This window comes from Dryobates pubescens, chromosome 25, assembly GCF_014839835.1.
Source record: "Dryobates pubescens isolate bDryPub1 chromosome 25, bDryPub1.pri, whole genome shotgun sequence".
Lineage (NCBI taxonomy): Eukaryota > Metazoa > Chordata > Aves > Piciformes > Picidae > Dryobates > Dryobates pubescens.
In genome coordinates, this window is record NC_071636.1 from 10,237,190 (window position 1) to 10,264,022 (window position 26,833).

The 26,833-nt window shown below is 40.6% G+C and overlaps 1 protein-coding gene across 2 annotated transcripts in view; it reads right to left on the reverse strand.

The window, feature by feature from the left end:
* Window positions 1–26,833, reverse strand: part of TMEM132D (transmembrane protein 132D) — a 283,554-nt gene that overhangs the window by 92,019 nt on the left and 164,702 nt on the right. For both annotated transcript variants that reach the window (XM_054173066.1, XM_054173067.1), the window contains exon 4: window positions 16,750–16,933. In XM_054173066.1, the coding sequence (XP_054029041.1) occupies window positions 16,750–16,933 (184 nt within the window). The remainder of the gene's footprint in view (window positions 1–16,749; window positions 16,934–26,833) is intronic.

Below are 26,833 nucleotides of genomic sequence, written 5' to 3' on the forward strand. Positions count from 1 at the left end.
TGCTTTTCCCTTCCATTATTAAACTATTTAGAACCTGTAGCAATCAAAAGTTTCAGGTGGTTTTTCAGATAGCATACTGCTTTTTTCACACTATTAAATCCATGTCACTTGTAATTTGACCTTTATATGTCAGGGCATTGTTGTGACTGGATATAAAAATACTGTTGTTTTCAAGGATAAATTTGTTACTACTTTCTCTAAGACTGTCCAGCATTAGGAATGTGAAGGACCTGCACAGCACCCTTTTGCCAGTTATGCTGCTCAGCAATATGAAAAATAACAAGAAGATCCTAGCACAGGTCTACTAGCAGAAACCATGGCTGTTTGTAGAGCCAAACTGCTTTTAATGGCATTGCTCCTTCTCACCTGGGGGAACAGCAAAAGAAGCCTTTACACTTTGTTAATCTACAAACATCTACAGGGTTGCTACACTTTGGCCACATCAACCCCATGCAGAGCTACAGGTTGGGGTCAGAGTGGCTGGAGAGCTGCCAAACAGAAAGGGACCTAGGGATGCTGATTGACAGCTGCCTAAACATGAGCCAGCAGTGTGCCCAGGTGGCCAAGAAGGCCAATGGCATCCTGGCCTGCATCAGGAACAGTGTGGCCAGCAGGAGCAGGGAAGTCATTGTGCCCCTGTACTCAGCACTGGTTAGGCCACACCTTGAGTACTGTGTCCAGTTCTGGGCCCCTCAGTTTAAGAAGGACATTGAGACTCTTGAATACGTCCAGAGAAGGGCAACAAGGCTGGGGAGAGGCCTCGAGCACAAGCCCTATGAGGACAGTCTGAGGGAGCTGGGATTGTTTAGCCTGGAGAAATGGAGGCTCAAGGGGAGACCTTATTGCTGTCTACAACTATCTGAAGGGAGGTTGTAGCCAGGAGGGGGTTGCTCTCTTCTCCCAGGCAACCAGTGGCAGAACAAGAAGACACAGTCACAAGCTGTGCCAGGGGAAGTTTAGGCTCGAGGTGAGGAGAAAGTTCTCCACAGGGAGAGTTGTTAGGCCATTGGAATGGGTTGCCCAGGGAGGTGATGGAGTCACCATCCCTGCAGGTGTTCAAGAGAGGATTGGACATGGCACTTGGTGCCATGGTCTAGTAGTCATGAGGTCTTGGGTGACAGGTTGGACTTGATGATCTTTGAGGTATTTTCCAACCTTATTGATTCTATGATTCTATGAAATACTCCCTTTATCTACAGACATCCTACCACCACATGCTACTGGTTTACTAATAGTTTGGTTAAAGTGTCTTTTTGGAAGATTCCTCTTTACTAACTGCTTTCAGACATCATCAGCAGAAACTCTTACAATTAAGACCTGCTCAAGAGTCCTTATTGGGTAAAAGAATCAAAAAACTCATCAATGGTTAAAGTGTCTCCTCAATGAACACTTCAGAAGGTAACAAAAATCCTGTAAATCCCAAAAGAACATAAATAGAAAACGAGCACATGATCTGAACACATGATCTGAGCTCCACCACCTGCTGTACACCAGAGATGGCAAGGTGGGAGATCTTGTTCTTGACAGTACTGGATCAATCCCAGCTGATAAAGCAGCAAGGGCACTTCTTGGCCAGCCAGATGCTCCAGAGGTGATAACTGCCCAGCTGTTTATGTGGGCATGCAGGACCATTCTGTGCAGCAGTCATGTGAAGGGGTGATTTGCTGGCAATACGAAAATAGACAAAAGCCTGGCTATCAGGTTGCACAGTGCCCAGAGGGAATTTACTACAGTGATGAAATCAGGTCAGCTCTCAAGGTCTCTGGAAGAATGTTGGCTTCTGTTTTATTCAAATTCTGCTTATAACAGGACAGGGAAAGGTGATAGAGCTCCAGATAGAAACCTTAGTGCCCATGATAAATGGCAAATGCAATTAAAATTATTTTAGTTCAATCTCTTACTCTAGAATTATCTGAGTTTCTCCACAGAATCATAGAATCATTCAGGTTGCAAAATACATCATTGGGTCCAACCATTAGCCCTACTCTATCAGGTTCACCACTAAACCATATCACTGAGAGCCACATCTAGATTACCAGGGATGGTGTAGAGTTTTCCCAGTCTTTCCTGTTATTAGTGTAGTTCTTTATGATTTACAGTCCCAAACATTGACAAAACCTCAGTTTTTATGAGGATCAATCTCATTCTCAGGTGCCAGGATGCCAGAAATTGACATCTCAGGCTGCACTGCAGAACTAGTTTTCTTCTACCTCTGGTAATTTGCCTGAGCTCATCCTGGAAAAACAGCCACTTCTTCCAGCTAGAAATCCTTTCTCTTTCTGCATCTTGCTGTACTTTTAAATAGAAATGTCACAAACCCAGGATAATTTGGCAGATCTTCCTCCTAAAATGAAAAAGGTAACATTCCTGCCTGATGGCTAATCCTGTTATGCTTTCCTTTAGTAGTGCAGGTACAAGCAGATGATACAGACCAGCATAAGGGCGATCTGAGTACATGGATTTTTCTAAAGCAAACAAAAAAAAATTTGCCAGACTGGATGTTGCCACATTTTCACAGCAGACAATGAAAAAAACCTGAACCTATTTTAACAGACTGAAGGTTTTGGTTTGGGTTGGTTTTTTTTTTGCTTCCCGTATAACTTTATTGCTCAAAATCCTGGCAATATGTTCTATTCACCAGGGCTCGTAATTAAAGTGTCCTAATTTACTTCTTCAAGCCCCCTTGCAAAAACTGAGCAGGCAAACTCCACTGCTTGAGCTTGCTCATTTATTATTCCCAGCACTGTATTGTAACCCAGAGTATACAACTGAAAGCAGGGCCATGCTGTTCTGGACACTATACATACAGAATGTATTTAAAGCAGTCTCTGCCTCAGAAGGCACACAGTTTAGTTACGCTGCAGAGACATGAGGAAAGGAAAACAGAAGCAATGAAAGGAAACATCTTCAAGCTCATAGAACAGTCCATCTGTATTCTGGCTAAATATCAACAACACATTTTATTATTCTTCACATACATTTCCCCAGTTTAATATGGAAAAAGTACACTAGAAGTACAGACAACTAGAACTGTATTTTTTCCTTCTCCTTGCACTCATTCTATAGAAGCCAAGGGAACATAGTCTGGGGATGAGACAGAAAGAAAGCTGAGAACTGCTTCAGGAAATCAAGTGTTGGTTTTCTTTTTAATGTAAGTTTTTTGCAATAAGAGATTAATAAATCATTTATCAGACCACAGAACAAAACACATCCCTTGATGACAAAATTTGACACGAGCTTTTACTGCATCTGCTCAACCAAGTCCCCAAAGTAGGAGAGCTTTGGTTTTCTTGGATGCGAGTTGCAGTACAGATCTATTCTTTCCTTGGGTTTACGACAAAATTAGATGTATGTTTTTACATATTTTTACATATGTTCAGGTTTTTTTTTTCCCTTCTCTGTTTTAAATGCTGAAATGCTTTGTTTTTCCCCTCATGTCTAAGCTTTTTGCCTGGTTGTTTTTTTTTTAGCAGTTCCTGTTATCACCAAATCAGCAAAGGGGGCTATATACATACATTAGAATGTACCCAGTTACGACAAACAAACTTAACTCCACTTTCTGACATCTTTTTTTTTTTTGAAGATCAAAGGGAAAAATACATGTGTGAAAACAACCCAACTTTCTTCTACTGAAGCAGAATTCTTTTTAAATTCTAAGATAATTTGCCTCACAAATATTACAAGCAAAATCTGAGATTATTTTTGAAGTATGAATGACAATGCAAAGACATCACTGTAGTGTATTGCTGTTCTTTATGAAGCAGCATTCCTTTTCTAGATATTTAAACAATCATTGCTTTGGTTGCTGGGTGGTGTGTGTGTTTGGTTTTTCTGTGCTGGCTTGAACATTTGAAAGTCCTGCAATCTATTCTCAAATTGTCAGAACTAATTTTCGTGTAAGGTATTGCGTGGTTTAAACACTTTCACTCGGGAGCGGCAGAGTTGAGGAAATAGAAGTTCAGCATTGCAGAAAAAAACACACTTTGAACTGTAACCACTGTATCTCCAGGGTAGTAATTTTTGCAGAATCCCACTGCAGGGTAGTGATTCTGTTATTTTATGATAGAGCTACTAGTAAGTGGTATGAAAAAGAACCAGATTTTTAGGTGGTGGGGTTTTTTTATTTCACATTTACATTTCATATAAGCCTACAATTCAGTCTCTTTAAATGTCAAGTTTTTCCAAATGAGCACTTTTCACATTTTGATGTTGTTTTTCTCCATTCTCCTCACAATTAGAAATGACATCAGTGATTATAAAACTATAGGCACTCTGAAATCTCAGTTACACAGATTTCCACTTTTATTTTTCCCCTCGTCTCTTCTTTGAAGGTCACAACAAAAATGAAGCAAACATTTTCTTACAAATTTATTTTCTCTGCATTCACTAAGCATGAAGTCCTGAGATCTTAATTCTGGGTGATTTGGGTCCCTGTCATTTACCTTTAGGCAAGTGCCTACTGTCCTTCTTCCAAGGTGAACAGGACCACTCATGGAAGCCACGTGTTTATATTGCTCCTCCTGACAACATTTAGTAGCACCTGAAAATATACCCCTGCAGAGGCTCAGACTAAACATTTCTCCAGGCACAGTGTAAGGTGCCTCATACCAGAAAAACCCTCAGGAGGTACAATGTATGATTCACATATCCATCTGAATTACAGTTGTCTGCTCTTTATCTGCCTATCTAGACAAAATTATTTCCCTCCTGCACCTCTCCTTTGCAGTTTGCTATCCCACAGAGAAAGCCACTTCCAACATCCTGTGTGAAAGAAAGGAGAAAGAGAAGATACAAGACTGAAGGTCTCCTTAGGCTTCAGTTTTTGGGTTCAGAAACATCCTGCATGTAAAAACAGTTTGCCAAATTCTTTCTGCACAGCCCCAAGGCAATGGAAAACAAAACTAAGAAAATGACCACCAAAGTGACACCTCCATTGCTGTGTGCCCCAATCCCTGCTCTTGGAGAGGACTGGCCAGAGCAAGGAGCTTTTCCACAGTGTTCAGCTGTCCGTGCCTCGTCCATGTATGTCAAAGGTTTAAGCTTTCCTCCAGCTCTTTTAAGCTGTTGCAAATATTCTTTCTTGAAGCTGTCATCTTAGGAGCCATGCTGCCTGAAATGGCTTCTACCTCCACTTTTTTTTTTTTTTTTCCCCCACTGCTCCTCTGACTGTGCCACTGCTCCTTTTGCATGGGCAGCTGATGAAGCAAACTGTGGAACTGAGCTGGCTTCAGAATGACCCAACACAAAACCCAAATGGTTATTTTTAGCCAAGCTCAGGTCTTCAGCCCAGCTCTGCCACTGAAAAACATCACCCCCAATTGCTCAGGAACCTGTCCTTGTTCGGCTCACTGCCTCCTGCGAACCCAGCAGCTTTCAGGCCCAATGGATAATCACTCCCTCAGAAGGTGAGTCAAAGTTGCACACAAAGCTGGTTGTCATTTTTTTTCTGAATCTTGGGCAAGCATTTAATCCACCGTCCCTCATCCTCTTTCTGGCATCCTGCCTCTGAGGACATCTCAGGTAGAAAAAAAGAATTCTTAATACCACTGGCTGGCAATTAAAAGGATGGCAAAGTCAGAGAATAATTCTCTTAATTGACTACTCTTCTTACTACTTGTAATCTAGAGGAAATCTAATTAATTCTACACGAAGAATGACTATTCTGTAGTGAAGTGTAATTCCTGGTCTCTGGGGCTTCAGCTTGCCAGTTGTCAAATTATCCAATTACACACTTGTTAAAATCCATTTTGGGGAGATTTTCATGGCTGGTAAATAAATAATTTCAAAGCTTTAATCCTCAAAATTAAAAAGAAAAAAAAAAAAGGGGGGGAAAAATAAAGAAAAGGATGCCCCTGACCCCTAAATGGTACCTCAAAATCTTGACATCTAAAAATGTCAAGAGGCTGAAAAAAGTGATACTTGTTTGCTCTGCTCAAGCAGCAGCACAGTGGTGAAGGATCGGTTTCAGCACTGAGAAATTTGCTGCTTCTTTTTCAGCTATGTTTTATCCAGATCACTAATCTGAAGGGAACCAATTAAGGCAACATCCCTCTCATTATGCCAAAAGGGAAAAAATCTTCACATAATCATGTCAATTAAGAGGTGGGAAGCCAGCAGAGGCTGTACCTCAAGCCAAGGATATTGATGCACTGGAGCAAGGCCAGTGCAGGGCCACCAAGCTGATCGAGGGTATGGCTGGGCACATGGTATACACAGAGATGCAGAGAGAGCTGGGTATCTTCAGCCTTGAGAAGGAAAATGGGAGACCTTATTGCTTTCTACACTTACCTCATCAGAGGACAGAGAGAAAACGAAGCCAGACTGTTTTCAGGTTTACATGGCAATATGATGAGATTCAAAGGACACATTAGAACATGGAAAAACCTATATAGATACATGGAAAACCAAATTGCCATGAGGATGATCAAATCCCAAAAGGGTTTTCCCAGACAGACTGTGGGATCTCCATCTTTGGAGGTGTTCAAGATTAAGTGGGCACAGCCCTGAGCAACTGGATCTTTGAGCAGGGCACTGGAGTAGCTAATGGCTACAGCCCTCTTCAATCTCTGCAGCTTTGTGATTCCAACAACTCCTTAGAAAGATTCTCTGATTAAAAAGAGGGAGGGGACACATGACACTTGAATATATACTTGAAGACTTGAAGGAACGTTCTTGAATCACTCTAAACTGCATCCCAATGTGACCAGATTATGAAAATCTGAGCATATAAGAAATCTCTCTGTGATCATTTGTATTTCAGTGGAAACAATCCAGCAGCCAGAATTAAAGAGAGTTTTGCTATATTTGCCACTCTGCTGTATGGGAGCATTGTTGGGCTGTAAAATCCTGCGAGTGAAACCTGATGTGAAACAAAAGAAGAACAGAAGGCAGTAATCTGTTTTCTATAAACCCAATCTGACTGTACTTCAATAAAAGTAAGCAAGCACCATCCCTGTGGGGTTTTCAACAACAACAACAACAAAATAATGCAATGTCTTCACTATTCAGTCAGTGTGAGACCGAATAAGACATCCTGACTTTAAAATCATTAAGAGCATTTGCCTACCATAACCAGGTCCCTTTCAGCTGGCTGCAACTGGGCTGCACACAAGTTATGAAACCATCAAATATTTTTAAGTGTTTCATTCTGAAAACTCAACTCACCACCACATTATTTCCATTTTAGTTTTTCTTTTTTTTTAAACTCATAGCATTTTCAATGCCAATGGCTTTATAACAGTGTGAAAACTGGCTACGAGTTCTAAGTGTTGTGTCTATTGAAGAAGAGACAAAATCTAAGGGAAACTTGCTCTAAATTCCAATCTGCCATCTTTTCCTGGTCCTTCTGCATTTCATAGCATCCCGAAGCTTCAGAGCTACACAGGAAGACTGTCAGGGATAAAGGATTGGGCTTGTTTCAAAGCAGTTCAACTACATGCATCTAATCAAGAAAAATACACAGAACTCGCACTTGAGAAAGAGCAGCAGCTGTTATGCACAGCCATTTTTCTTAGGCTTTAATACTTAAGAAAAAATATCCTTGTGTTCCCCTTTCTCTAGGGAACCCATTTTTTGATGCTCCACATCAAATTGGGTGGTTGTCAGCAGCTTTGCCAGCAGCCAGTCCAAGCCCTCATTATTCATTCCCCACTCAGAAAAACTGGGTGACTGTTGCTTTCTATTATTACGAGTGATTACAGTGTTAGTCAGCTAGCAACTGCAGCTCCAGAAACAAAAACAAGATTTCTAGCCTCTTGTCTTCAACATCATCATCATCAAGATCTTTTTTTCCCACGGGCCTGTAGCAATCTCTGGCAGAAAAAGAATTGGATTAAACTGGAAGACCTGCTTGATGTTTTTCACTGCTTGGCAATTTAAGTAGCAAAACATCTGCATTGATGTTTCAATGAACACAGTTAGTGTTTCATTGCGTGTTCCACAGGTCAACAAAACATGTAACAGTGAAGAGAAAGAGCTACTGCTTGTTATTTCAACAAATGTAAAGAACCTCAGGGTTGTCCTTGATTCTGGAGGGGAAAAAAAAATAAAAATCAAAGGCTATGGCATTTGTTGGGTTCTGGAGATAAGGCATCTCTGACTGCCAAGTGCTTGTCTTCTTATTTCATTGTCTGTACATAAACCAAAATGCTGTGTGCTAGTGACTCACACATTCGTTAGCAGTTAGACAATAGGCAGCTGCTAGAGCAAAGCCAATGTTTAGCATAACAGTGACAATTATAGGAAGCTGAAGACCAAACCACTTTAGCAGGCAATTCTAACTGGAAAAGGAACTCTATACATCAGCCCTCTTGCAACTGAGTATATTCACTTCTTGAGCAAGTCACACAGGAACACCAGAACTATCACACTCAATTGGCCTGCTCAGCTGCCTGGTCGATCGTCTGGGTACAGACAGGTGCCAATATCACACGCTCTGAAAAAGCTTAAATAATTGACATCTACGAGTAGGAAAATGTCTTGTAGCCTCAGATATCTGTGATTCAATTAGTTTCTGAAGCATATCAGATTATTATGTGTTTACTGGATGAAACATTTTCTTCCATTAGCTGTACAGGCTCATTACAGTTATTAGAATGTGAAACAGAATCTAATCTGACTCATGCATTTATGCATTGCAAACTTCATGCACTGCATAGAGACTGATTAATGTGCTTTTGAATACAAAGTCCTTCCAGCTGAAGTTGCCTCAACCAGAGAGAACCAATCCAAAGGGTTGGCTTTTGGATCCAGGCAAAGCTGTGAGACTGGCAGTTAGTAAGACAACCTGTTCCTCTGAACTGATACAACAACATTCCAGAATTAGGCTAGGGAAAGACTGGGTTTTGAATTGCTGTCAATAATGACACTGAAAGAAGATGAAACACACTACTATCAAAATTTGCTAATAGTGTCAGTTTGGGAGGCACTGTCAATACAGAAGTTTGAACTATTAAATAAGAAGCATCAGAAAAAAACCCAAAGATTCAGGGAAAAAGAAATGGGATGGAATGCAGTCACATGCAGTGCAATCTCTAATAGTGGGGAGTGACAGCAAGAATTTTGGCCATTGGGTAAGAGGACTTCAGCCTCAAACAACAGAGGAAAAGAAATTTCCAGATATACTATTCAGTCACAGGATGAATGTATGCCACTGAACAAAACAATCCCCAACTAACCAACACCCCCTGACAACCAGAACCAAACCCATGCATGTACCATCTGAGAGGGAGAAAACCCCAAAATGTTTCCAGGGCATAAGCACTTCAACAACAATGGTGAGTGACATTAGTTGGCTCCTGTAGTCAACTTGGGATATCTACTTTCAAGAAAGATGAATCAAAATCAGAACTGGCAGGTGCCAAAAGAGGTTACTGGAAGAATGGAAAGTCTGGTTTATGATATGAAAGAATAGGGCCTTGACCTACCTAATTTTAGGAACTAATAGGATATACTTATGAAAATAAAATGGCTGCTTTTGATATCACAGTGACTCAAGAATTTCTCCTTATTCCCATGAGTAGATTTTATCTGTAATTCACTAATAATTTTGCTTTTAAAATTCCCTCTTCAGAAATGTGTAACATTTTAATTAAATATTTGAAAACTTGTTGAATGCTGTAATTGCCATTAAAAAGGTATGACTTAGGAAGGTAAAAGCTTTCAACTACTCTCTAGACATCTTTTTCTTTCTCATAATGCTGGCTTTCAGTGGAAGTGTTTAGAAACATTTACTCATTGAAGCTGAGTAGGGCAGTAGATTCTGGTCCACGTGATCCTCCACTTCTCAGATGCCAGGCAGAACCCAGGCCACTCACAGCCAAAAGCAGATCCTTGCTGTAATCAATTTGTTCATCTATATCATACATAGGGATGGAGACTCACATTTCAGTTCTCTCATGGAAAATCTTAACTTTCATCCAAAAGCATCCTAATAGTCAGCTTAGTAGAGACAGGACTCCAATATCCTACTCCACTACCTCAGCACGGACCCCCACTGTATTGCTCAGCAGCTCCTGAAAGAAAACAGCAGCACCCTGCTAACCTGAGGAGGGGCAAAGCACCTGAGCAGAAGACAGGGCCTAAGGAAGAGGCAGGGACAACCATGCAATCTTAAGAGCTGCAGATAGACCATAAGCTCCAACACTGACATCACTTGCACAACTAGGTCTGTGCTCCAGAGACCATGATCATCCACTTGTCACATCTTCTGCAAGAGGGAAGAAAAGCCAAGCTGAAACCTTGGGCTAGCAGCAGGCAGCATGGCTGATTTCAGGAGGAATTTCAACATGCTGCCCATCCCCATCCCTTTTCTGTAGGAAGGGACATACATTTTCCTTATGTTTTTATCATTAGTGTCTGTTTGGCTACTAAATTCTTCAGAGTAAGGCTGTAATTAAATAAGCATTTGTGCAGCATTGAGCACTCTGGTAGTTATGTCTGAGCCATGTACCCAGTCTCTAACAGAGCACAAACAGCACTAGCTAAAAATTAAATGTATCAGATACATATATTTATAAGGGCATTAATACCCTAAGCATTTCTAAAAGCCACCAGTGACTGGCACTGCCATGACAGCTGATTCCTGTAATTATCAGAAATAATTTCAACACAGAAAAGCTTCCTATATAATAAATAGCCTATTTGCTGCAGCAACTGATTTCATTTATTTATTTGGTCTATTTATCCAGCTTCTTATGCTGAAGGTATGTGGAAGTGCTTCCTTCCTGTCAACGTTTTCATTAAAGTTTTATGAAGAACATCAGGAGCAAGTTGAAATAATAAATTATCTAAAAGGTATAATGTTAAACTGGTGTTCAGGTTTTGGATACAATTTATTTAATATGACTGCCATAAATGCAACTTCTCATAAGCCAAAATGTCTTTAATGGGTCTGAGGACAAGAGCACGTTCATCTGCGAGGGGAGAATGGGTTTGCAGTCAGAGTTGCTTCAATAAATGTACCTCTTAACAAAATTTCCCCTTAAATATGAAATTTCTAATAGCTATTCAGTATAAAATATTTCTGTTCCACAAATAAAGGCATTTACCCTTTTACAACCAGTTTACTAGCCTGACCTTGTGAAAAAATTCCATTTGTGTTTCAGACAATAGCAGCTGTGGTGACACAAATGCTGCAAAAAATGCTTGTGCTATTTTACAAGGTTATTTCGCTCCAGCCCTACCAGTGACCCTTTCCTGGAGGTTACTAACCTTGTAAGCCACCTAAGATGAAGGATACCATGAGCTTTCCTCCTAACAGCCAACCCAAATTTGTTTAAACCACCTTCATTTGCAGCTTAAAAATAGGTCAGTTTGATCTCTACTGAAGCAGCTGTCCTCTGCAAGAGCTGAGCTGTGTGATTCTGAGAGCAGGGACAGCTCACCAAGCTGGGACTCCTCTGTAAGGTCAGGTGAGAAGGAGTAATTCCTTGCCTTCACAACAACCTGTTTGTTGCAAAATAATGAGCTGGGCTTTGGTCACTGACCTTGTTTAAGTCTGTGACAAACCAGGATTCTCTTCTCATAGGTTTTTTTTCTACATTTGATTTAATCTCTCTCTGCCTCACACCTCACTTGACTGTCTTGGAGGCCAGTGTTGCACTGCTTGAGGATAATAAATAATGGGCCAAATCAGAGTGATAATGGAGGCTCAGCTGGTAATGCAAGCCTGTAATGCACTGTTCACCATTCACCTTTGCCAGCTGGGAGAGAAGGAAGGTTGTCTTTGGAGCTCTTGTCTCTGCCAAGCAGACTGCAACCTCACCACTGTACCATTAATTAAGTTTCAAATCCCATCTTTTCATGCTGTCCATTTCAGTTCTCTAATAATAAGGTTATTTTTAGGTTGATGCTGACTAGATTATAAATATACCTAAGGGCTGTCTGTTGCATTCAATAAGAAGGAAAGACAGGCACTCCACAGCCATGTGGGCATAAAACTCATCAAGTCCAGACCAGAGCTGAGTTTGATGAAGACTGAAAGGATCCTGTTCTGCTAGTCCCTGCAAAGGTGAAACCTGCTAATTCAGCCCTGGTGCCAGGCAAGTTGTCCTGCCTGCCAGCCAGCAAATTTGAGATTCTCTGAGCATCAAGAAAGCTGAATTATCAACTTCAAAATATTAATATCGTGATTGATGTGAGGTAATCCAGGGCCACTCAGACGCTGTTACCTTGACTTTGCTTCCTCTGGAAGGTAAAGCTTTTCTGCTGTTTCCCAGTTGCACAGGTCATACAAAATTGTCTTTTATAGCTGCCATTAAGATCAGTTCATCTGTAATGGCTGGGGAATTGCACGAGAAAGCAATCTAAATTCACAGAGTTGTTATGCACAAGGGTGCTCATCATCTAGCCACCTGGCTTCCTCATCAGCTTCATATGTCCTCCCATCATCTGAAACACCTGGTCCACATATGTACCTTTAAGCCTAATAATTCTTTGAGTATCAGGGCAATGACATCTGTGTGAGCCAGGCAGACTGCAATAGTAACTTGCTTATCTGAAAGTTTAAAACATGTATGTGGACAATTATTTGTCAAAAGTTGAAGGTCAGGAGCTTGCAACCTTTATAGAAGGTACCTGGAGCATTCTGCAAATATTTCTTTCTGCACTCTAGGAGAAAGTAAGGTTAACTCTGATAATGGATTTGTCAACCCTGGGAACAACCTCTCCCCAGGGGGGATTTATTAAAACAGGATTTCTGCTCTTATTCCCTACCAGATTATTAAACAAAGGGAAGGCACTGATAGAACAGGGCATAAGTGATTTACAGGTTCAGTTAAGAACCAGCCCAGGTATTTTATTATTCATCATTTCTGATATGATTATTTACAGAACAGATTTCAACTTATTCATTTAGCAGCATGTGATACCTGCCCTCTGCCTTCCTCAGTAGGGATTATCTTGTATGTACACAGATGGCTACAGAGCTCGTCTGTCTCTCAGCCTCACCTAATCATTAAAGTTCAACAAAAGGTGAAAGCCACAATTATGAAAGAGCTGACAGAACGTTTAAAAAGCAACAATAATCAATATCAGCAAATGCACAATTTGAGTGATTAAACCTGGACCATTCATCACCTAACAAAATGAGAGCAAGATAAAACAGGGAAGAAACACCAAAAAGGAGTCAGACAGGACCTGGAAGCTGATTCTTTAGGATACCAATAAAAAATAATGTCATGTTCTAGAAGATTCAGGCACATTATTCTCACTGGCTGTCACACTACATTGCAGACCCTCAAAACAAAAATCCCTCAGCAGTTTAGCATGTTCAAGCCAGTTAATGAACAAATGGACCATATAGCTTTTTTATGTCATATTGCAAAGGTATTAAGAGGTGCTAGGTTTCTCTCTCAAAGGTGAATGTCATGAGAATGATGTTTAAAGACAATTACTATGTTTGTTAGCTGACCATAAAGAACATCACTGAAGGTGTTTGCTTCTTCATTTTTCTTCATTTACTTGTGGGGTTATTTTCCAAGTGCCACACTACCAGTCATTACCATGAAATAATCTCTGGCACTCCTGGTCCAGAATTCTCCATCCAGAATAAAGCATTATTTGTGTCTGTAATACCTTTACCAAATGACATGTTCTTAAGACCCCTCTTCTTCACTTCCCTGGAGAAACAAACCTTGTGGTGAGAAAGCTGGCAGGGAAATAGGGAGAGTTTTGAATAGTGCCCATGCAAGACATGCACGAATTACAGTGCAAACTGTAGGTGAACATTATATCATACAAGTATCTGCCTATTTCATAGGATTTAGTGGACATTTTAGTTTCTGTCAACAAGGGAAGATATTGCTAGGTGGCTGTAAAAGCCACTGCAAAGCAATCACAATAAAAGGCCAATAATTTTTTATAACCCTGGATAAACATCTTTGCTTGTATTTCATTAGGCTTAAGGGAAAGGATCATGCATTGCAAATATCCAGACAGGTGCTTGCAGGTTCTTGCAATGTTCTCAAATTAAATGTCTCCTCCCATGCTGTTCCCATTCTGCTAACAAGACCTGACTGGGCTCCCATGCACAGCTTACCACGATGCGTTCTGTTGCACTTTACAGTTAGGAAGAGTGTAACTGAAGTATCAGAAATACCAGCCCTTATGGTACCACATATCCACAATACACATCCTACAGCTTTGCTCATCAGTATCTTTGAGTACTCTACTGTGACTAATGTGGCTCCCATTATTGGTGTAGGGCCCTGCAGGAGTCTCAAAAGCTGGCATGATACTATGCCATAATAAAAAAACCAAACATGCACTGGAGAAAGATAAGGTGAGCTCAGCAAGTGTCTTAATAACTTCAGCAGAGGGTAGGTATTTCTAGTGTGTCCTGATGGCAACATATACATCTAAATCTTTCCACTGCAGCATTTTGTAATACAGGAAAAGAAACAGGAAGCTCTGAAGTGGCCAGACTTCTGCTTTGAAATCTACAAATCCACACTAGCCAGCAGAAAAGATTACAGAGAACAAAGACAGTGAAGAGGTGGTATATGCTAGCCTATTAGAAAAACAAAACTCTGCCTTAATCTTAAGGCAAGAAAATTGTTCTTCTGAAAAATTAACCTATAAATGAAATATTCATCAGTATTTGTTTGCTGCTTCTAAACATGAATTTCTATGTCCTGCTAAGAAGCTCAACACAACTAATCATAATTAACTCTCGTCTCCAGAAAACAACAAAATAATGTAATGCTGTTTTCATTGTGCTTCCTCCAAAATAGAAAAGTTGAATTTAGTTAGTTTTATTAAATTTGTAAATTGCAAACTGGCTTTGCTAAGATCACAGAGAGACATGAATTCCCGAAGCCACCTTAAGTTAGACATCTTGAAATTATCATTCCCTATGTGTGAAGTACAACAAAGATTTGGAGATTTGTGATACCCCAGAGTTTCTTCTCTGACACTCCAGTGAAAAAAACTCCACCACCTCCATTGGAATGGGCTGCCCAGGGAGGTGGTGGAGTCACCATCACTGGAGGTGTTTAGGAAGAGACTGCATGGGGTGCTTGGTGCCATGGTTTGGTTGATTAGATAGTGATGATAGGTTGGACTCGATGATCTCAAAGGTTTCTTCCAACATGGTTAATTCTATTCTATTCTAAGGCTAAAACTATTCCCAGTCTGTCAGTAATTAGAGGACCCCTGCCATTTATCTTTGCTTTCTCTCTTACCCATTATCCCAACACCTGTTGCCTTGTGAAATGCCACCTATTGATAACTTTGTAGGCTTCGCATGACCTTTGAGCACAGAATTTAGTGATTCTGGAAAATGGTGGGGAATTTTTCATCTTTTAATGGAAATTAAGAGTGAGTTGGCTTGTAGCAACTGCCAGGAGAATCTATCTTTCTTCTTGTAACTATGTTTTTGCCACTATATCACTTGATACTAGAGTAATCATGAATCATGGGCATGTATGAAATGATTTAGTGTTTTCTGCAACCACTGGAACCACCAGGAAATAAATCTTTTATCTTTCTATCAAGTGAGAGAATAAACCCTCCTGCATCTCAGATTATTTAAATCAGATCATTTCCACAGCCCTAACCCTCAGTACTCCAGAACTCATATGGCTGCATGTAAGAGACCCATCTACAGACCTGAATACCTCTTCTCTTACCAGCAAACCAGCAGAGATCACCCTCTATTCAACAGCAGGAGCTAGTCCATACAACTCTGATTTGTCAGACAGCCACAATCCCAGTTGGAGAGAGCAATTTCAATTGGGATATAAATCTTGGTAATTAAAGCATAAGCCATTACCAAAGACAAGAAATGCTTTGGGTGATAGAAAGAAACAGGACATCTGAGTAGCTGAAGTCGGTAAATATCGAGAATAGCAAATTCTGCCAGTCTGGAAGTGGAGAGAGCACCACTCTTCAATAATGGCATAATTAACTGACTATCACCAGGCAAGCACCCAGGTGACATTTTTTTAAATGCTCTGGGATTGACTTTTGGGTTTCTTTCAGTGCTAAATAATGTGTCAATGTTTTCTAACAGATTGTCTAAGAGCAAAAATGAGTTGTGGCTAGACCTTAGAGAAGAATACTTCATCCCTAAAGATGAAGAATGTGAAGAGGAAACACACAAAAGTTGTGTTTGTACTTGGAACTGGGGTATCTAACAGTTTTTTTAAGCAAAAAGCAAGGTTAAGCATCAGGTATTTTTGAAGCCCTGTAATTTCCATAGTGACAGTGAGACAACCCATTTGAATGCATTCATGTAACACACTTTGCTACCTTCTGTATTGTGTGCTCCTCAGGTAATTAAAAATTGCTCAGACATCATGCCATGACTTTTATTTCTCTTCTCCCTCTCAAATGAATATGGAATCAGAATTCAAAAACTACCAAAAAAAATGTCATTCAGGAAGTTCTTAAATTCTGGACCACATGTAAGAGTACTTGGGATACAAGTGAACTGAGTGTCCAAGGATGCCACTTCTCACAACAGTTGAGTGAGTTCTGAGCACTGCAAATGCCATGAACTCAGCTTCTGCCTCCAAGAGGTCAGTATATTGGCCAAAGAGATCATGACTGTGGTCTTCCGTCATGAGGTTTCACAGCTAAATGAAGCAAACTTCTAAAGGTAGTAACTTTCTCAGAGTGATGAAACTTCCTGTGTCATTGTCCTCTCTGGCCCCTTTCAGCAGATCATTCAGTGAAATAAAAAGTCTGTTAAGCTTTGGATTTGTAAAGCAGTATTAAAACCTCATGGAATGTCAGACAATCTCTTACCATAGCCAAAGGGAGAACTCCTACCAGGTCCTTCTGGCTTACGTAGATCTTGGAGATTCCTAGATCAGATGTTGTGTCTCCAGGATATTCTACTTGCCATGTGATGATCTGGGTCCCAGGTAGGTCAGCTAGGTGTTCAATTTCAAAATCGATCTGCATAATTTCAGAGGAAGGACCATCCGCACTGCAAGAAAGAAGCAAAACCAAGGTTCCATTCACATGGCTGGTAAAACAGCAATATAATTGCTTTTCTGTTAATAAGACATTGTATTAAAGCTCCCCCAAAGACAGGATTCAATGGGATGAGGGATTTAATAATGAATTAATCATTTGCTCTTGTCTTAAGATTTCAGGGTATTTCCCTTATGTCCAAATGGCTTATGAACACTCTGTGACATGGGACACTAAGGACTGCTCCATCTAACAGGTGGAGAAATGAAACTAAATCAAGACAAAAAGAAGGCTAAAGCTACAGCCTAAAAAACCTGACTATGAGGTGCTCCCCTTAACGAGCACATTGCATTTCCTCCCTGTTCAAGCAGCACATCAGCTAATCTAACGGGAATCACTCCCTGAAATGGGAAACTGCTGCATTAAAAGTGCTTTCTGCTTTTTAAAAAGGCAGGCATGGAAGAGAAGTCAAAGCTCAGGATAGGATCCATGAATGAGAGCAGCAGGGAGTGGAAAACTTGGAATTAATTTTTGGCCATACTGCTACCTTCTGTGAATGTCTCAAGCTCCTGTTGTGCTTTGCTAAACTAGGAATTACAGCTAATTTAGCTTGTTGGAGGAGAAGAGTGTTAGCAAACATTGGCCAACCCTGCCAGGATCCTTTGGCAAAACACATTAGAAAAGAAGGAAGAGTTACCAGATATGATTTTCCAGGATGCTCTGGCTGCATTGAGGTTATTGATACTTTATCAATGCTGCTTTTGCTTTACATGCTGTCCTTCCTATGGTCACATGAGTGAATACCATAAAGCAGAAACGTAAAGATGGAAAACTGGGGAGAGACTTCTTGGTGCAACCATTGCAAAGGTTGTTATAACATCAACTTACGTATAAATGCAATGCAGTAAAGTTTCTGTTGTGTTAGCAAGGTGAGTTCCATAGTCTAGTGGGATTTATAAAGACATAAAAATACTAAATGTAAAATTGTTGAGAAATAAAGAATTTCTGAGCAGTGCAGAAATCCAGAAGACACTGAGAGTGACATTGCTTTTACTTCTGAAGCACTGAAGTGTTTTTGTGGAGGGAAAGGGAAAGAACAGAATTTCTTTCAGTGGGATAATACCAAGGAGTGACAGAATGGCACAACACTGAAGTGCCTTAGAGTGCAGCTGGAAGAAAAACAACAACATTTGAGCAACTGGTTAGAGAGTCCTAGAATGTGCTTAAAACCCAGCAGGTTTTCCCAGCTGATGTGGAGGAAGAGCTAAAGCTGGCCATATTTTTTATGAAGGCCAGTTAGGACAACAGCCCCAGTTTGGGATTCTTCTCAAAATACTCTGGTATTTTCACCATGCTGGCTAAATCCAATGCCTCATGCAAAGCTTGAAGAGTTTAATCTGATCATCTTTAAGGTTTAGATTTTAACGTATGTATTGAGTCCCTGCTATCCTGGATGGAACTTAAAAGGAGCTTCTGTGTTTCCAAAACAGAACACATTGTGTTCACATTCTCATTTCTTCATGTCAGGGAAGAAAGGAAAAAAACCACCACCACACACCAAACAACACAGAGTTTCTCAACTAGCACTGAATGCAATGTTATTTTATGCTGACCTAGGTAGGAACAGAAAGCTGCTTCATGCAGCTGTGACCATTGAAGCACAGTTACCTTAATTGTATGAGCAGGAACGGGCAATGCGTCGCCTATAAATACTTGGCAGTGAATCTGTTTTGTACAGTGTGTTCTATCACAGTTTCTGTGTTTAAAGAACTTTATACAATGAACCTTGGTTTTGTGATTCTGTTCAGGGTGTCTGTCTTTATTATGGCACTGGTGTCTGCTACTACCAGTCACTGGCTTTGTAAAATTGGGGCAGTCACCAGAAACATGTCCTGGAACAACAGCTAGGGACTGCTGCACAGGAGGGGACTGCAGGGCAGAACACCATGGAAAAAAAAACCCAAATGATTGTCAAGAAGTCAATCAGCTTCTTTTTTTTTTTTTTCCCAGGTAAGTCAGATTAGGTGAAAAGGAGAAAAGTGATCAGGACACAGGAAAAGAAAGGAGGGAGTAAAAGGCAGTGGAAAAGGCGGGAAAGGAGGAGTGGAACATGATCCTTAAACTACAGCTCCTATATTGCAGAAATACAGGAAACCCAAAAGAATGGAAATATTTCTTTTAATTTCTCCAACCAGGTCTTTCAATGAAGCATTTCTTGCAGCTAACCCCCCTCCCCCCACCCCCTTTGTTAGCAAATTCCATTTTGATAGAGAAATATTTAAACTAGTTCCTCTTAGAAATCTTAAACACTTCCAAATACTATGATTACAAAGCACCTCAAAAATCAATAAGAATCTCATCAATGCTATTAAAGACACATTAAGAAACTGTGAAAATATTGCACGACCTATGATCAGGCCCAAGCTGTCAGCATCAGGTCAGGAGCATTTCCTACCTCCACAGAGTCATCCTGCACCTGCTGCTTATGACACACACTTGATTGAGGCAACACTTTTTAATGAAAGAAACAAACAAAAATATATCTCTCTTCTGCCCTTTTGGTGTGGGACTCATTTTAAATCCAAGAGGCTGGAGCCAAGGCCCTTGGTCATATACAATCATAGAATCAATAAGGTTGGAAGAGACCTCAAAGATCGTCAGGTCCAACCTGTCACCAAGACCTCATGACTACTAAACCATGGCACCAAGTGCCACATCCAATCCCCTCTTGAACACCTCCAGGGATGGTGATTCCACCACCTCCCTGGGCAGCACATTCCAATGGCTGTGTGAAGAACTTTCTCCTCACCTCGAGCCTAAACTTCCCCTGGCATAGCTTGAGATTGTGTCCTCTAATACTAACAATTGTGCCATCAGGTCAGCTTTAGAGAAAGAACCAGCCACCCTTCTGGCTGTCAGGATGCTGTGCCCTGAAAGACAGTTTTCAAGAAGAGACACTGTAAATCCAAGAATAGCTACTGGATGTGGGCACTGTCAGACAGTTCAAGTATCCCACTCCAAACTTTCCCAGCTGTGGTATTGTCTTTGACCTTCATATAATGCATACAACCCAAGATCTGTTCTGAACTTACTAATATAACCAGCTGTGTAATGTTTTTCATAATACAATGTATAAAGTCTTCCCAGTGTCTTTAGAAGGCTGTAATGGACACAAGAAGTCAAAAGGTATGAACATGCTAAATAAGATGTATCAGAGGAATGCTAAAGAAAGTGTCTTGGGGAGAAGAGAGAAAGAAGTCAATCTTTGTTGCTTTCTACCTCTATACATGTACCCAGTTCTCCAGGACAACCCTTTCAGGGCACTGAAAGAGCCTGTGGCCTGAAATGCTGCACAGGTGAGGCTAAGAGGTGAAACAGCAGAGCACAGAGCAGAAAGAAACGTTTCCAGGGATAACTGGAAATACTTCCTAGCACAAAAGAAAGGATATAGTAGTTCAGTTGACCCCATGAGACCTCTGGGACCTCATGAAAACCATTATCCCTATTTTACAGGAGAGAAAATTAAACTGAAATGCCTTTCCCATAAAAAGAGGGATAAGATGATTTATACACCACAAAGTGTGTAAGATGATTTATACACACAAAGTGGAATAAGGTGGCATTTCAGAGAGAAAGTAATTTAAAAATAAGTATAAATCTTTGGGTAAGATAATATGCCATGCTGCCACCCCAGATAAAAACCCCATGCTAGCTATTTCCAGCTCTGTCAGTTGGGTTGCAGAAATATTTTAAGGCTTGCTGTCATCTGTCCTGCCACTGCACAGAGCTGGCAGTGGCAATATGTGTTAAATACAACTTCTGCCTCCCGTGGTAGGAAATAATATAAACCCATATGAGATGGAGACTAAAGACTGAACAAGCAGTGAAAACAAAGAATTGCCATTTTGCACCAAAACTACGCAATTTTCTGAAACTATTTCTGATACAGTTCATCAAACAAACAAACAAACCATAACAAAACCAACCAACCGACTGAAAAAAACCCCTCAACAACCAAAACCCAACGCTCTTTCTATGGTATTTTCTTCAGACTTTAAACAATTTCACCCGAAGCAGTTTTACAAACCTTTTATTGACCCATCCCTTTTGGAATTGCAAGTCACTGATGACCGGGGGGCTAGAGCACTTCTCCTATGTGGATGGACTGAGGAAGCTGGGGGTTGTTCAGCCTGGAGAAGAGAAGGCTTCCAGAGAGAAGATAACGTTGAGGTTGGCGACTTCATTGCTCTCTACAACTACCTGAAAGGTGGTTGTAGCCAGGAAGGGGTTGGGCTCTTCTCTCTAGCAACCAGCACCAGAACAAGGGGACACAGTCTCAAGCTGCGCCAGGGGAAGTTTAGGCTCGAGGTGAGGAGAAAGTTCTTCACCGAGAGAGTAATTTGTCATTGGAATGGGCTGCCCAGGGAGGTGGTGGAGTCACCATCCCTGGAGGTGTTCAAGAGGGGATTGGACGTGGCACTTGGTGCCATGGTCTAGTCATGAGGTCTGTGGTGACAGGTTGGACTCGATGATCTTTGAGGTCTCTTCCAACCTTGGTGATACTGTGACTAGATAACCTTTGGAGGTCCCTTCCAACCCAAATCATTCTGTGATTCTCTAATCCCAGTATTAAAGAGTACTTGTTTCCTTACCAAACATGAGGGGATCAAAGGGATTTCAAAGGACACTGGAGAATCATCCTATAGCACACAAGCATTACACTTCATGCTCCCTTGTAGCAGCACATCCATAGCAGTGTCAAAAGTCTTTGGACTTTATCCATTTTGCAATGCTACTGAGAGCATGCAACAGAGTAACACATTGTTTTACCACTTAAATAGATTTTAAATGGGGGAAAAAAAGGAAGAGGAAACTAGAAGAAATGAAGAGGGGGAAAACCTCACAGAGAGAAAAAGAAAATTTACCTGTTACAGAGGGATGAGAGAGAGAGAAAAGTAGAAAATTAACTTCTGTGAAATGTAGACAGAAAGAGAATGATAGAAAAATAAACAATAAGGTTGGAGTGCATAGGTGCATTGTGAGAAATCCAGAGAAATGGGAAATGGAGCTGGTGTAGACAGCAGACAAAGAAAACACAATTTCAAACTTCTCATGTGAGTCTGTCTTTCCAGCTATATTTTAAGTAGTCAGAAAAGGATCCTGATAATCTTTATCTTCACCAAGAAAAGGCTGCCTGTCTAGTCTTTGCTGAATTCCTAACAAATATCCACAGCTATTTTTCCAGGACAAAGCATAATTTTACTTGTGAGGGTGTTTTTATTTGTTTTCAGAAGTCTTTACATGAGAGTCAAACTGTTCTGGCAGGGGAAACACATTTGCATTCCTCTCCATATTTGCCAGAGAGATAGAGATCACATCTCTTCTGCATAAACAGGTACTTGCAATGCAATAAACTGCTTCTGCTTGGCATGTTTGATAGCATCCTAGAAATTACGTGTATAGGGTATGCAAGGAAAAAATGTGGGATCTCTGACAAGGAGACTGTAATAGTGACATGTGAAGAATAAAAAGGAAGGAAGGAAGGAAGACTATGAGGAAGGAAGACTGTGTTACAGCAGGCTGATTTATTTGGGCTTTTCTTTGGTGCTCATCACCACACAATAAGCCACTGCTTTGGAAATGCTGGTAACTTCTTCAAATTCAGCCAGAGGTTACTGAGAAACCTTGCTGCAAGAGATGATGATGATGGGTATACACATCTGCATTTAGTATCTTCGTTATGTGGTGGGTTTTTTTTTGTTGTTGTTTGTTGGTTGGTTTTGGGTTTTTTTTGTGTGTGTGTTTTTTTTATCTTTAACTTTGGCAATCAAAACCTTTAGGTTTCCTGTGCAGGTTCACCCTAAATCAATGCACACAGACATGCCTGCTTCAGGCCAGATTTGAACTCTTCAATAAAATATGGGAAGATGAAGCTGAGAAAAGCATTTCACTACTGATGTGAAGTTTTTGAAAGGTTTATGTCTTTCTGTTGGGGGTCTTTTCCAGCCTCACATGTACAAAAACTATAAGGTAAAAGCCTTCAAAATAGTCTTATAGGCAAGAGACATTCTTTATTTTAATGAATCTGATTGTGTTTTCCTTCAGGCTTCTGAGTTAGAGTGCAATCAGTAAGTGTCTTCCAGCTTTTTTGGAAAACCTTTTGAACAAGATAAAATCTGCAGAATTTCAGTGAACAATTTCATTCCTACAACTAGGATTTGTGGTAAAAAAAAACCCAAACTAATATTACAAGATTTGACATTAAACATAACGAGTTAACAGCATGATATTGCCTTTCACCAGCTGAGGTACCAGCTCAGCTCCAGAATGTGAGCTCAACATACCCAATGCCTGATCTCCCAAATCCACTCAGTAGGTATGAATCTAGCTGGATAAGCCAGAAGAATTTCCACCTCTCCTTTCCAGCTGAAAACAAAATGCCTGAATTTACTCCAAAAGTTAGAGTTTTATTAAAACAAAACCAAGCAACGTGGTGTATTGGTTGCCAAGGAATGAGTATATTCTTACTCCACATAGCAGTCCTTGGTCCCGGGGTAAACAAGTAACAAAAAAGAGGAAATGGACCATGGGCCAATATAGGCTGGGGAGTGACCTGTTGGAAAGCAGCATAGGGGAAAGGGATCTGGGCATCCTGGTGGACAGAAGAATGACCATGAGCCAGCAACGTGCCCCCATGGCCAAGAAGGCCAATGGCATCCTCGGGTGTATTAGAAGCAGTGTGGAGAGTAGGTCAAAAGAGGTTCTCCTCACCCTCTACTCTGCCTTGGTGAGGCCACATCTGGAATTTTGCATCCAGTTCTGGTCTCCTCAGGTCAAGAAGGACTTCAGGGAATTGCTTGAAAGAGCCCAGCACAGAGCCACAAAGATGATGGAGTGGAACATCTCCCTTATGGGGAAATAAGCTGGGTCTCTTTAGCTTGAGAAGAGGAGACTGAGCAGTGACCTCATTCATGTTTATAAAGATGTGACAGGCAGTGTCAGGAGAACAGAGCCAGGCTCTGCTCAGTGATGCCCAGTGATAGGACAAGGGGCAGTAGTGCAAGCTGGAGCAGAGGAGGTTTCATGTGAACATAAAAACTTTTTCACTGTGAGGGTGAGAGAACACTTGAACAAGCTGCCCGGAAATGTTGTGGATTGTCCTTCTCTGGAGACATTCCAAATCCACCTGGATGCGTTCCTGTGTTCCTACTCTAGGTGATCCTGCTCTGGCAGAGGGGGTGAACTTGGTGGTCTTTCCAGGTCACTTCCAACCCCTAACATTTTGTTATTCTGTGAAATTTAAGCAGGAAAGTCAGGCATGTGGCTTGAACCTTCCCAAGGTCAGAGCGGGTACTCAAAAAACCCCCAATATCTGTAGAATCTAGCCCACTGCACTACAGCAAAGATCATTACTCACCATTGATATATCAAGATAAGGTGATGCATAGAGCAGTATATTAAAATTTAATTTTATTCATTGTCATCTTACTATTAAAAATTCAGTGATGGGTAGGCTGAAAAGTCATTTTTCTTCAGGAATAGGTGTATGAAGTGAAAGAAGTAGCAAGAAGGAAAAAAAAAAACTCAGCAAGGAATGAGTCTGCTAATCATGTAATGAAGTTATTTTTAAAAATTGATCCATTTTTCTGGAGCATAACATCAGCAGTGCTGGTTGAGGAATATTTGGTGAATTATTTATTTGACTTCCCCCCCCCCCCCCTTTTTTTTCTTCCTTCTTTTTTTTTTTTCCTATTTTGAAATAAATTATTCACCATACAATTTTCCAGCTGTTGACAGCACTTTCTCCAAATAACCCAAGCCATTCAATATTAGCAATCCTTTTAATATAACATAAATTTAAAGCATAGTCTTCCACCAATGCAGCATTTCAGTTCAGAACCACGGTTCTGAGCATCTCTTGACGTAGTAAATCCAGTGATCATTTACCACATTATGCTAAGGGAATGGTAAATCAACATTGACTTTATTACATCCAGCCTAATAATCATTCCATAAATTATTCAGCACAGTAGTCAGTCAACACCAAGTACTTCTAGAGCAGCCCAATCATGAGGCAATGGCAGAAAAACTGCAGTTACTATGCAGGTGGGATTGAATTGCAAGGCTAAGAACACAGTTTACTGACAGCACGAAGTGTAACAAAACACTGCAAACACGTTGCCAGTCTGGTTTCTCTACCTGCTGCTTTTGTTGTCCTTAGCAAAAAAAATGACACTAAATACAACATAACTCACATATAGGTGGGGTAGAATTGCAAAACGGGAAATCAGGCATACAGCAACAAATGATGATCATTAATTGGGAACATCTCTTCAGGATCCACCCATGGCCCAGACTACACTGTACAAGAGGACTGCAGAAAGTGATGATTGTTGTCTTAACTGACAAAAGCAAAGCTAGGAGGAAAATAACATAACATTTTACATGTAGGAAAATCATGCTTAAAGGCCTCAACACGGGGCAGTTTTAAGACTTGGCTTGACAGGGAGCTGTGCCCCCTCATTGCAACTGTACTATTTCCTAGAAGTGTTGGACCAGATGATCCCTGGGGTCCCTTTTAACCTGGCATTCTGTGAGTCTGTGAACAGTTCAGTACACATGGAAGTGATGTGTTGAGTCCATATCCTTGGTATGCCCAGGACTGGTAGCACTAAGAAATTCAACTCTTACATCACGACCTCTAGACTTGAGCCTTAGTCTTAAGTGTTCCTTAAAAAAGCCTTAGATACTTCATTCATGTTACAATTCCCAGACTGTTATGCTGTCAACTACCACATCACTATCACTGCTACCTGAAGATGAAAGAAACCTTTGGAATCACACAAACAAAACACTGATCAGCAGGAATGAGACTCAGTATTTTCATAATAAAAAATTAGAGGGCCAGCACTGCAAATATTTGCTAATTCCAGTGTACTAAATCATGAGATCAAGCACTGTGCTCAGTACACTACCCTGCAGTAAAAGTCATTCCTCATCCTACAAATACTTTCCCACCTTTATATACATAAGCAGCAAATTTATACTTGTTCATAAATACATGTGGGATTAAACTTGCTGAATTCAGGTTACAATTTTTTCAGCAATTATTTATCCCTGAAAGGCTCCCACACAGAAAAAGTTCTCTGCATACAGGCAGTACAAGAAGTTTGTTTAAAAAAGGCTGTGTTCCCATGACCACACAGAAGCCCAAGGGAGGTCCTTGGCTCACATGGGTGTATGGGGTAGGAGGGCACTGGCTGAATCTGATACTTAATACAAACTAGCCTAAATATGGTTAGGGAAAATTGAGTTGAGCAAAGTAATAATCCAGCCATTGACTCTGGTCCTGTGAGATCCACTCCTCTGCAAAAAGTGAACACACAGAATATATATAAACAGCCTTAACTCTGTCTCCTACAGAGTACCTATCACAGAGTCTACGACAACATTTTCCAGGCAGTGATCACAGTCCCAGGTACAAGCTATCAGAGGGGTTATGAGGTGCTGAGAACTAAAAATCTTACTCCCTGAAGTCCACCTGTTATTTCCTTTCATGACTGCATCCTCTTGCTCATCTTCTGAAATACACAGCTGATGAATCTCTCATATAAGATTATTATAGCTTCCATTGATAGAGTGCTTGCCTTTACTTTTCCAGCAAAGGTATTCATACAAGGAATCATCAACCTGAAAACTTTGATAAACTGGTTAAAAAATTCTTCTAAAGTGAGGCTCCCTGAGAAGTGATACCTTACCAGGCTAAGTTACTATTTTTGCATTCATAGCAAAGATGCAGCATTTTGCTGCTTTATGATCCATGCTTCAGATATCAGCTGGTCTCCTTGAGGCCCATTTTGGTCATTTAACTTTGGAATCCAAGATGTTTTTAGAAATGTAATTGCAGTCTTAA